This window comes from Macaca fascicularis, chromosome 9 (assembly GCF_037993035.2).
Source record: "Macaca fascicularis isolate 582-1 chromosome 9, T2T-MFA8v1.1".
NCBI classification, from domain to species: domain Eukaryota; kingdom Metazoa; phylum Chordata; class Mammalia; order Primates; family Cercopithecidae; genus Macaca; species Macaca fascicularis.
In genome coordinates this window covers 97234506-97246970 of record NC_088383.1, presented here as the reverse complement: position 1 = coordinate 97246970, position 12465 = coordinate 97234506, and the positions used below count along the sequence as shown (strand labels likewise).

General features: G+C 37.9%; 1 protein-coding gene across 8 annotated transcripts in view; it reads left to right on the top strand.

Moving 5' to 3' along the window:
- Positions 1-12465, top strand: part of RNLS (renalase, FAD dependent amine oxidase) — a 413866-nt gene that overhangs the window by 227948 nt on the left and 173453 nt on the right. For all 8 annotated transcript variants that reach the window (XM_065521115.2, XM_074002163.1, XM_074002164.1 and 5 more), the window contains one exon: positions 10516-10689. In XM_065521115.2, coding sequence (XP_065377187.1) covers positions 10516-10689 — 174 coding nt within the window. The remainder of the gene's footprint in view (positions 1-10515; positions 10690-12465) is intronic.

Sequence of the window (12465 nt, the reverse complement as noted above, 5' to 3'; positions counted from 1 at the left end):
TTCAGAAATATTCTATCTTCTGCAGCCTCTGCTGCTGATACCCAGGCAAACAGGGTCTGGAGTGGACCTCAAGCAATCTCCAACAGACCTACAGCTGAGGGTCCTGACTGTTAGAAGGAAAACTATCAAACAGGAAGGACACCTACACCAAAACCCCATCAGTACATCACCATCATCAAAGACCAGAGGCAGATAAAACCACAAAGATGGGGAAAAAGCAGGGCAGAAAAGCTGGAAATTCAAAAAATAAGAGCGCATCTCCCCCGGCAAAGGAGCGCAGCTCATCGCCAGCAACGGATCAAAGCTGGACAGAGAATGACTTTGACGAGATGAGAGAAGAAGGCTTCAGTCCATCAAATTTCTCAGAGCTAAAGGAGGAATTATGTACCCAGCACAAAGAAACTAAAAATCTTGAAAAAAAAGTGGAAGAATTGATGGCTAGAGTAATTAATGCAGAGAAGGTCATAAACGAAATGAAAGAGATGAAAATCATGACACGAGAAATACGTGACAAATGCACAAGCTTCAGTAACCGACTCGATCAACTGGAAGAAAGAGTATCTGTGATTGAGGATTAAATGAATGAAATGAAGCGAGAAGAGAAACCAAAAAAAAAAAGAAGAAAAAGAAATGAACAAAGCCTGCAAGAAGTATGGGATTATGTAAAAAGACCAAATCTACCTCTGATTGGGGTGCCTGAAAGTGAGGGGGAAAATGGAACCAAGTTGGAAAACACTCTTCAGGATATCATCCAGGAGAACTTCCCCAACCTAGTAGGGCAGGCCAACATTCAAATCCAGGAAATACAGAGAACGCCACAAAGATACTCCTCGAGAAGAGCAACTCCAAGACACATAATTGCCAGATTCACCAAAGTTGAAATGAAGGAAAAAATCTTAAGGGCAGCCAGAGAGAAAGATCGGGTTACCCACAAAGGGAAGCCCATCAGACTAACAGCAGATCTCTCAGCAGAAACTCTCCAAGCCAGAAGAGAGTGGGGGCCAATATTCAACATTCTTAAAGAAAAGAATTTTAAACCCAGAATTTCATATCCAGCCAAACTAAGTTTCATAAGTGAAGGAGAAATAAAATCCTTTACAGATAATCAAATGCTTAGAGATTTTGTCACCACTAGGCCTGCCTTACAAGAGACCCTGAAGGAAGCACTAAACATGGAAAGGAACAACCGGTACCAGCCATTGCAAAAACATGCCAAAATGTAAAGACCATCGAGGCTAGGAAAAAACTGCATCAACTAACGAGCAAAATAACCAGTTAATATCATAATGGCAGGATCAAGTTCACACATAACAATCTTAACCTTAAATGTAAATGGACTAAATGCTCCAATTAAAAGACACAGACTGGCAAACTGGATAAAGAGTCAAGACCCATCAGTCTGCTGTATTCAGGGGTCCCATCTCACACGCAGAGACATACATAGGCTCAAAATAAAGGGATGGAGGAAGATTTACCAAGCAAATGGAGAACAAAAAAAAGTGGGGGTTGCAATACTAGTCTCTGATAAAACAGACTTTAAACCATCAAAGATCAAAAGAGACAAAGAAGGCCATTACATAATGGTAAAGGGATCAATTCAACAGGAAGAGCTAACTATCCTAAATATATATGCACCCAATACAGGAGCACCCAGATTCATAAAGCAAGTCCTTAGAGACTTACAAAGAGACTTAGACTCCCATACAATAATAATGGGAGACTTCAACACTCCACTGTCAACATTAGACAGATCAGCGAGACAGAAAGTTAACAAGGATATCCAGGAATTGAACTCATCTCTGCAGCAAGCAGACCTAATAGACATCTATAGAACTCTCCACCCCAAATCAACAGAATATACATTCTTCTCAGCACCACATCGTACTTACTCCAAAATCGACCATGTAATTGGAAGTAAAGCACTCCTCAGCAAATGTACAAGAACAGAAATTATAACAAACTGTCTCTCAGACCACAGTGCAATCAAACTAGAACTCAGGACTAAGAAACTCAATCAAAACCGCTCAACTACATGGAAACTGAACAACCTGCTCCTGAATGACTACTGGGTACATAACAAAATGAAGGCAGAAATAAAGATGTTCTTTGAAACCAATGAGAACAAAGATACAACATACCAGAATCTCTGGGACACATTTAAAGCAGTGTGTAGAGGGAAATTTATAGCACTAAATGCCCACAAGAGAAAGCAGGAAAGATCTAAAATTGACACTCTAACATCGCAATTAAAAGAACTAGAGAAGCAAGAGCAAACACATTCAAAAGCTAGCAGAAGGCTAGAAATAACTAAGATCAGAGCAGAACTGAAGGAGATAGAGACACAAAAAACTCTCCAAAAAATCAATGAATCCAGGAGTTGGTTTTTTGAAAAGATCAACAAAATTGACAGACCACTAACAAGACTAATAAAGAAGAAAAGAGAGAAGAATCAAATCGATGCAATTAAAAATGATAAAGGGGATATCACCACTGACCCCACAGAAATACAAACTACCATCAGAGAATACTATAAACACCTCTACGCAAATAAACTGGAAAATCTAGAAGAAATGGATAATTTCCTGGACACTTACACTCTTCCAAGACTAAACCAGGAAGAAGTTGAATCCCTGAATAGACCAATAGCAGGCTCTGAAATTGAGGCAATAATTAATAGCCTACCAACCAAAAAAAGTCCAGGACCAGATGGATTCACAGCTGAATTCTACCAGAGGTACAAGGAGGAGTTGGTACCATTCCTTCTGAAACTATTCCAATCAATAGAAAAAGAGGGAATCCTCCCTAACTCATTTTATGAGGCCAACATCATCCTGATACCAAAGCCTGGCAGAGACACAACAAAAAAAGAGAATTTTAGACCAATATCCCTGATGAACATCGATGCAAAAATCCTCAATAAAATACTGGCAAACCGGATTCAGCAACACATCGAAAAGCTTATCCACCATGATCAAGTGGGCTTCATCCCTGGGATGCAAGGCTGGTTCAACATTCGCAAATCAATAAACATAATCCAGCATATAAACAGAACCAAAGACAAGAACCACATGATTATCTCAATAGATGCAGAAAAGGCTTTTGACAAAATTCAACAGCCCTTCATGCTAAAAACGCTCAATAAATTCGGTATTGATGGAACGTACCTCAAAATAATAAGAGCTATTTATGACAAACCCACAGCCAATATCATACTGAATGGGCAAAAACTGGAAAAATTCCCTTTGAAAACTGGCACAAGACAGGGATGCCCTCTCTCACCACTCCTATTCAACATAGTGTTGGAAGTTCTGGCTAGGGCAATTAGGCAAGAGAAAGAAATCAAGGGTATTCAGTTAGGAAAAGAAGAAGTCAAACTGTCCCTGTTTGCAGATGACATGATTGTATATTTAGAAAACCCCATTGTCTCAGCCCAAAATCTCCTTAAGCTGATAAGCAACTTCAGCAAAGTCTCAGGATACAAAATTAATGTGCAAAAATCACAAGCATTCTTATACACCAGTAACAGACAAACAGAGAGCCAAATCAGGAATGAACTTCCATTCACAATTGCTTCAAAGAGAATAAAATACCTAGGAATCCAACTTACAAGGGATGTAAAGGACCTCTTCAAGGAGAACTACAAACCACTGCTCAGTGAAATAAAAGAGGACACAAACAAATGGAAGAACATACCATGCTCATGGATAGGAAGAATCAATATGGTGAAAATGGCCATACTGCCCAAGGTAATTTATAGATTCAATGCCATCCCCATCAAGCTACCAATGAGTTTCTTCACAGAATTGGAAAAAACTGCTTTAAAGTTCATATGGAACCAAAAAAGAGCCCGCATCTCCAAGACAATCCTAAATCAAAGGAACAAAGCTGGAGGCATCACACTACCTGACTTCAAACTATACTACAAGGCTACAGTAACCAAAACAGCATGGTACTGGTACCAAAACAGAGATATAGACCAATGGAACAGAACAGAGTCCTCAGAAATAATACCACACATCTACAGCCATCTGATCTTTGACAAACCTGAGAGAAACAAGAAATGGGGAAAAGATTCCCTATTTAATAAATGGTGCTGGGAAAATTGGCTAGCCATAAGTAGAAAGCTGAAACTGGATCCTTTCCTTACTCCTTATACGAAAATTAATTCAAGATGGATTAGAGACTTAAATGTTAGACCTAATACCATAAAAATCCTAGAGGAAAACCTAGGTAGTACCATTCAGGACATAGGCATGGGCAAAGACTTCATGTCTAAAACACCAAAAGCAATGGCAGCAAAAGCCAAAATTGACAAGTGGGATCTAATTAAACTAAAGAGCTTCTGCACAGCAAAAGAAACTACCATCAGAGTGAACAGGCAACCTACAGAATGGGAGAAAATTTTTGCAATCTACTCATCTGACAAAGGGCTAATATCCAGAACCTACAAAGAACTCAAACAAATTTACAAGAAAAAAACAAACAACCCCATCAAAAAGTGGGCAAAGGATATGAACAGACATTTCTCCAAAGAAGACATTCATACAGCCAACAGACACATGAAAAAATGCTCATCATCACTGGCCATCAGAGAAATGCAAATCAAAACCACAATGAGATACCATCTCACACCAGTTAGAATGGCAATCATTAAAAAGTCAGGAAACAACAGGTGCTGGAGAGGATGTGGAGAAATAGGAACACTTTTACACTGTTGGTGGGATTGTAAACTAGTTCAACCATTATGGAAAACAGTATGGCGATTCCTCAAGGATCTAGAACTAGATGTACCATATGACCCAGCCATCCCATTACTGGGTATATACCCAAAGGATTATAAATTATGCTGCTATAAAGACACATGCACACGTATGTTTATTGCAGCACTATTCACAATAGCAAAGACTTGGAATCAACCCAAATGTCCATCAGTGACAGATTGGATTAAGAAAATGTGGCACATATACACCATGGAATACTATGCAGCCATCAAAAAGGATGAGTTTGCGTCCTTTGTAGGGACATGGATGCAGCTGGAAACCATCATTCTTAGCAAACTATCACAAGAACAGAAAACCAAACACCGCATGTTCTCACTCATAGGTGGGAACTGAACAATGAGATCACTTGGACTCAGGAAGGGGAACATCACACACAGGGGCCTATCATGGGGAGGGGGGAGGGGGGAGGGATTGCATTGGGAGTTATACCTGATGTAAATGATGAGTTGATGGGTGCAGCACACCAACATGGCACAAGTATACATATGTAACAAACCTGCACATTATGCACATGTACCCTACAACTTAAAGTATAATAATAATAAATAAATTTTAAAAAAAAATTTTAAAAATTAAAAAAAAAAAAGCCACCATGGAATACAAATTAAAACCACAATGTAATAGTATCTCTACATCCCAGATTAAAAAGACAGATAGTAGCCAATTCTGGCAACAATGTGGAACAACTCAGCTTTCATACACACCTGGTGGAAGTACAAACTGGTACAATCACTTTAGAAAACCATTTGGCAGTATTTACTAAAACTGAATTATGTGAGCTCCATCATTCCAGAATTCCAGTACTAGAGAATCACGTACATATGTTCTTCACATTAAATGTGTGATAACTAAAATCTACGAACAATCCCAATATTCATCAACAGTGGAATGGATAAGTAACTTATAGTATATACGTATAAGCAATACTGTCCTACAATTAATTAACTACAACTACATCTAACAACATTTATATAACAAACATAATATTGAGTGAAAGAAGCCAGACACAAAAAATATATACCATATCATTCTGTTTATGTAAAGTTCAAAAACAGCTAAAGTAATCTATGATGTTGGAATTTAGGATTCCTGATTACGTGCCGCAGGAAAAGAGTGCCTGGAAAAGGAGCAGAAGGTAGCTTCTGGGGTTCTGGTAATGCTCTGTTTCTTGATCTGGCTGCCGGTTATACGGGTGTGTTCACTTCATGAAAATTCATCAAGGCATAATTTTCTCTATGTATGTTAAACCTCTATTAAAATTTACATTATACATATTATATATTTATATACACATATATTGTGTGCATGTATGTGAAATGACAACATTTCAACAAATGAAGTGTTAATGAGTTAATCGACTTTTATTAGCAATTCATAAACCAGTCAGCATCCAGTCTATAAAACAGACAAGAGCTCCACTGGCCATGAGGTCATGGCCAGTGAATTGGTTTAATAGAGAACTCCACCGGCTGTGAGTTGGTTTTTGTAAGGCAACTTGAGCGGGAACAAGGAAACATCTAGTGCAAAAGGTAAATTGGTTAACATCAGGTTACTAAAGGTTACTCTCCTCGTATGGATTAAAGCAGTGGGGACTTGGTTATTATGCCCGCTCAGCTCAGGTTGACTGGGCCCTTTGGATTGGTTGTTGTGGATTTCCTTTTTTTTCTTTTTTTTTTTTTTTTTGTTTTTGGAAAACTGACCTTCTCCCCTAATCTCTCAGGTCGGATCTTGCAAGTAAACAGCTTAGGTTTTGGTTTGGCGATCAGGAACATTAGCATGAGTGACTCCAGTTTAGGTTGGTCTGTTGGGACCTAGTGCAAGATCTTACCCCAAATCAATAGCCTCTCATAATTTTTATTTAAGAGTATATACACATATGCACAAACACACACACACACACCCTATATATTTCATCCAAACTGTAGCCACTTCTGGCTTCCTCTACTGTTCTCTCTAATCTAAGACTTCTGCAAAAGCTGCTTGCCCCAGTTCCACTCTTGCACCCCTGTATCTTCACCAGTAGCCAGAATGAGAATTTTAAGACAGAAGGAATGCCATTGTCTGTCCCTGGCTCATAACGAGTAGTAGCTTCCCATGTCAATCCAAGTAAAAACCTCAGAGGTAACACCTCTGCCTCTCTCAGGCAGTTCCTGCCTCTCTCTACCTCCTAAAGCCACTGTAATATTTAACTAAAGTTGCCCCCTCATCCTTGAGGTTTGCTTATCCCTACTGTTGTAGATTAGTCTATATAAAACAGCCTCCCTCAGACCTGTTACTTATCCCTTTACCTGCTTTATTTTTCCTTATAGCTGTTATCACCAACTGACATATCATTTACTTGATTATTGATTTATAATGGCCTTTCTGCCACTAGTATGTAGGCTACATGAGAGCAGGGACTTTATCTTTCTGCTTTACAGCCCTAACGTCTAGAAAAGTGCATGGCATAAAGTAATGGAAGGATGGATGGATGGATGGATGGATGGATGGATGGATGGATGGATGGATGGATAGATTGATTTGATTGTCACCAAAAAATGTAGAAAATAGGCAGAATATGTATTATTAACCTTCTTTTATAGGTTTGGAAACTAACAGAATGAAATTACATGAGGAAACAAAGAAAATGAAATATTTGCTCAGTGTTATTCAGGAGTACAGCCAGGTCTTCTGTTCCTCTCTCTCACTCTCCTCTTCTCTGTCTTTTTCTCCCTCTGCTCTTCACCTCCCACAAACCCACTCATGCACACAAAGACACAGGCACAAGGAGAATGAAATAAGCACAATTTTCCTCATTAATGAAAGTGTGCATGTGAACTACTCTGTTCACTACAATTTTTAGCCATTTTACTCATAGTCATAAAATATATTTTATATTATTTATGTATGTGTAAGATATATATTATATAACATATCTTACTCACATATATGTGTGTGTATGTGTGTTTGTGGGTTATATAATCCTATTGGTTGAGAATTAAATGAGGATGACAGCCAGGTAAAGATTTATTACTTTGGAATTAGGCCTTTTTATATAAGCCTTGATTTGTGGTCATTTGTCCTATTTGAAAACATGATAAGAAAGAATCTATTGTTTTGCTTGCCAAAATATGTGGGACCTAGGGCTGGGTTCTTTAGCATTTTGCACTAGAAACTTTTTAAAACAAAGTGAGATCTTTTTTTAAGATGCTGCCCACATTCCAACAATAAAAAAACTTTTAAGGCTCTGAAGACAAAGTTTTTGTCAGTGAATGTCCAGAAATTGTGATAGTTTCAGTCAGAAGTCTCACCTCCCTGTTCTCAGAATGAATTGTAGAGCCCCTGGAACAGACAAGGGTGTGTAAGGTTAATTGCTCTTTCTATATAGATATCAATTACCTTTTCAACGGACTACCCAGTGGGATTTACCACTTGGCAGTTTGTCTAAAAGCTAGCAAAAAATAGGGGGGTGGGGAGAGGACTGATTTGGTTGTCAACATATTGACCCTTCAGTGTTGGTTAAAAAAAATAAAAGTTTTAGGCCCTTTCAGTTACTAAGTAGCTAACTACACAATTTTGTTTGGTTAGTGTTTTTTTTTTTAAATTAAAAAAATGGGAAACAGTGATTATGTGCTCAGCGGCTAGCATTAATATGTTTCACCTCCTCCCTCTTAGAAAACAGTAAGTATAACATGAAGCCACAACTTTAAAAGCAGATTAAATTAAAAAATGAAGTTCCAAATTCATTGAGTGTAATGAGGCCAATGTCAGATCATTCGTTCATCAAGTAGTTACAGCTTTTAATAAGGCAGAAAATTATGGTTAAAGGGAAATATGGCTTTTACTTATGAATACAAAATAGCCATTAATGTCAAGGAGAAAGCAATGCCGAAGTTTATTCTGAAACTCAGACTTGCAGATGAGCAGAGGAAAGTGTAGGGTTATAAGAATATATGTGTAGCTCCAATGTGGGAGCTCTGGCTTCATCTTGGCCACACAACTTGGAAGCTGTGTAACCTAAGGCAGGTTAGTTGACCAATCTGAATCTCACCTTCCTGGGGATGTGAAATGAGGTTGGCTTTTGTGAAGACTAAATTAGGTCATGGTTGTAAAAATGTTTTGTAGTTGAAATAATGTATAGGATTATTACTGTGCTATAATCATTTATTGAATCCCTTTCCTGCCTCTCTCTACCTCCTAAAGCTACTTCTGTAATATTTAACTAAAGTTGCCCCTCATCCTTGAGGTTTGCTTATCCCTACTGTTGTAGATTAGGATATTTTACCCCAATTAAATGAGAATTTCCCATGTGTTCCATGTCTGAATGAGCCTTCTAAGGCAGAACAGAACTATGACCTTCTCTGAAACCTAAACTATTAATGTTGTACATACATAAACAAGCAGCTCCCTGAGACCTTAAAGGTAGGGGTATTGGAGATAGAAAGTAAAAAGTGGAAAATATGTCTTCTTTCCCTACCTCAGGATGGAACATTATCCCATTTTCCTAAGTATGTTTTCTTGTCCCATTTTCCCAAGTATTTTTTTCTATCTATAGTAGAAAAAGTCACTATTTAATGAACACTTATTATATGCCAAGCACTGTGCTATGCATTATTTCATATAATCCTCACAACAGACTAATGCATTCTGTACTATTATTGCGAGTATAGACAAGAGAACTGTAATCAGAGCAATTAAGTAGTTTAACCAGTGTCACATATCTGGTAAGTGGAGAGTCAGGATTTAAACCTAAACCTACTCAATTCCTTTTCCAGGCTTTTCCTATTATTTACCTCCTACATTTCAACTTCTTTTGTGAAGAAGTTGACAAAGACATTATTTCTTTGCATGTCTGTGTTTGCCTTTCTATCCCTTTAAAGTTTCATCTTTGGTGTGCTTGTAATGAGTACAGTAGGGACCTGTAAACAAAGATGACTAAGGTGTGGTCCCTCTGCTTAAGAAGCTATTATAATGCACTGGCAGAAAGATGACAGGCGAACAAATCACTCTATGACATGGAGCAATTTGTGTGTGTGTGTGTGTGTGTGTGTGTGTGTGTAGCAGTTTTTGTGTTCTTCAACTTTAAAGTTCAGGTATACATGTGCAGGATACTCAGGTTTGTTACATAGATAATCATGTGCCATGGTGGTTTGCTGCACAGATCATCCCATCACCTAGGTATTAAGCCCAGCATGCATTAGCTCTTCATCCTGATGCCCTCCCTCCACAATGCCCCCATTCCCAACAGGCCCCAGTATGTGTTATTCCCACCTTGTATCCATGGAACAATTTAAGAGGTCATAAGAGATAGAGCATCAGCCTCCTCATGTGTAACTTGGAAATTATACTCTACCTTTTAAAACTATTATGATAGAGTGAAATGCTTATGTCAAGTATATAGCAAATACCCTGACTTGTAGTAAGGGGTCAGTATATGGAATCTATAATGTGACCAGACAGTCCAAGGACTAGGATATCAGAATAGAAAAGCAATTTGGAGCCAGATTTTGAGAACCTTGAGTGCCATTCCAAAGATTGTGAACCTTAACTTCATAAAAACAATGTGCCAAAGTTAAGAATTATTCCAAAAAGAAATTAGAGCTGATGCTATTTTACATTACCTTTCAAAATTCATTGTAAGTGAGATGGAGTTGGTAGAAGCTGTTGTAACTGATTTAAAGGAGTTTTATATTTGATGTACTAAAAGGAAAGATGATATTTTTAAGTTTGATGCCTTTTATTTTTTCTTCCACAGTAATTAGTGAATGCCAAAGGCAGCAACTGGAGGCTGTGAGCTACTCCTCTCGATATGCTCTGGGCCTCTTTTATGAAGCTGGCACGAAGATTGATGTCCCTTGGGCTGGGCAGTACATCACCAGTAATCCCTGCATACGCTTCGTCTCCATTGATAATAAGAAGCGCAATATAGGTCAGTACCCCCATTATTTCCCTTAAATACAGTAACAATGGTGGGTGTAGATCATGAAAAATGCTGTTTAATTGAGTGTTACCATTCTGAACAGAGCAAGCATTTAACTCCAAGCCACAGGGGATAAAATTTAATGTCACATTTGGCCAGTAATAAAATACACAGTGAAACCGGCAAAGTTTTTCAGAATTTCATTCACCACATGGTTTATATTACTGAGTTCATGAAAATAGTGTCAGAAGGTTTAAGATTTCAAAATGACCCAAGTTCTATTTCTTTAATATGGATGCATCTATATGCAAATGTATCTCTCATTTGTTTCTTGGTGAAGTTTGTTTTTGTTTGTTTGGTTTGGGTATTTTTTTTTCTAATTTGATAAGTGCTGCTCTTCCACTCCCTCAGCTGGAAATTAAAGGAGAATTTTACTATGTTATGAAAATCCTTCACTTCAATATAATTTTATTGTTTATTTGCATTTCATCTGGGGGAAAATGGTAAATTTACTTTAGAAACAATGTAATGAGTAAAATGTTTCATGAGAGCTTTACTAGAATGTGATAAATCTACACTCCACCCTTTTTGTTGAAGATAGTTATAAAAATTAGATTTGAATTGTAAGAAAAACATAACTGATTCCTTTTAGGCAAAAAGGTGAAAGTGTATTCTGATTTGTAGGATTGCAGTGATCCCTGAGATGCTGCTTTTTGTGGAATAACCATAAGGATGTAAAATGACTAAAACTTGAATCGTCCTGTCAATCTGTTATGGTATTTTATGGGACAGTGATGGCTTCACCAAGCCATTAGTTAGAAGTCTGGCTTGATAAAATCACCAACTAACATCTCTCAGCTCACCAGACCTTCATAATGATAGAACTGGGCTGGAGTATGGTTTTTATATCAGAGCTCATGATCTTAGAAAAATGTTTCTTTTATAACTTAAAACTCCCTTAGGGCTGGACTGTTTATGTTAACATGATACCACATATATGTACAATCAGCAGTTCATGAAATGCCTTAGAACTGCAATGGACTAACCATTTTTAACTCTACAACTGCTTTATTCTGAGAAAAGAAGATTAACCCTTGATCTTTTCATGTTATATGGCATGAATTAGACATTATCCTTTGTATATTTCATCATAAGATATGATATCTGTCAGGGTGTATTCAGTTGTATATAACAGAAAAAAATTTTAAACTTGTTTAACAGCATAAAGACATTTGTTATATTATCTACTATGGACTGAATTGTGTCTCCTCCATAGACATAGGTTGAAGCCCTAAGCCCAATATGGTTGTATTTAGAGATGGGGTTCTAGGAGGTAATTAAGATTAAATGAGGTCCTAAAGGTAGGACCCTATCCATGTAGGGTTGATGGCCTTATAAGAAGAACAAAAGAGAGAAAGCTCTCTCTCTCTATCCTGGCTTGCACATACCATGTGAGGACGTAATAAGAAGGCAGCTATCTGCAAGCCAGGAACACAGCCCCAACTAAGAGCCAAATCTACCGGCACCTTGATCTTGGACTTCCCAGCCACCAGAACTGTGAGAAATTTCTGTTGTTTAAGTCACCCAGTCTATGGTATTTTGTTATAGTAGCCTGAGCTGACTAATAATACATTATCTAAGGAGAAGATTGGAGAGACTTCAGGGTTCATTGATTCAGGAACTGAGCAATATCTTAAAAGACCTAGGTTTTGTCTTTCTCTGCTCTCTTCTACTCTCAATGTTGACATCCTCAGAGGACTGGCAGCAGGATGGCAATAGCTATTG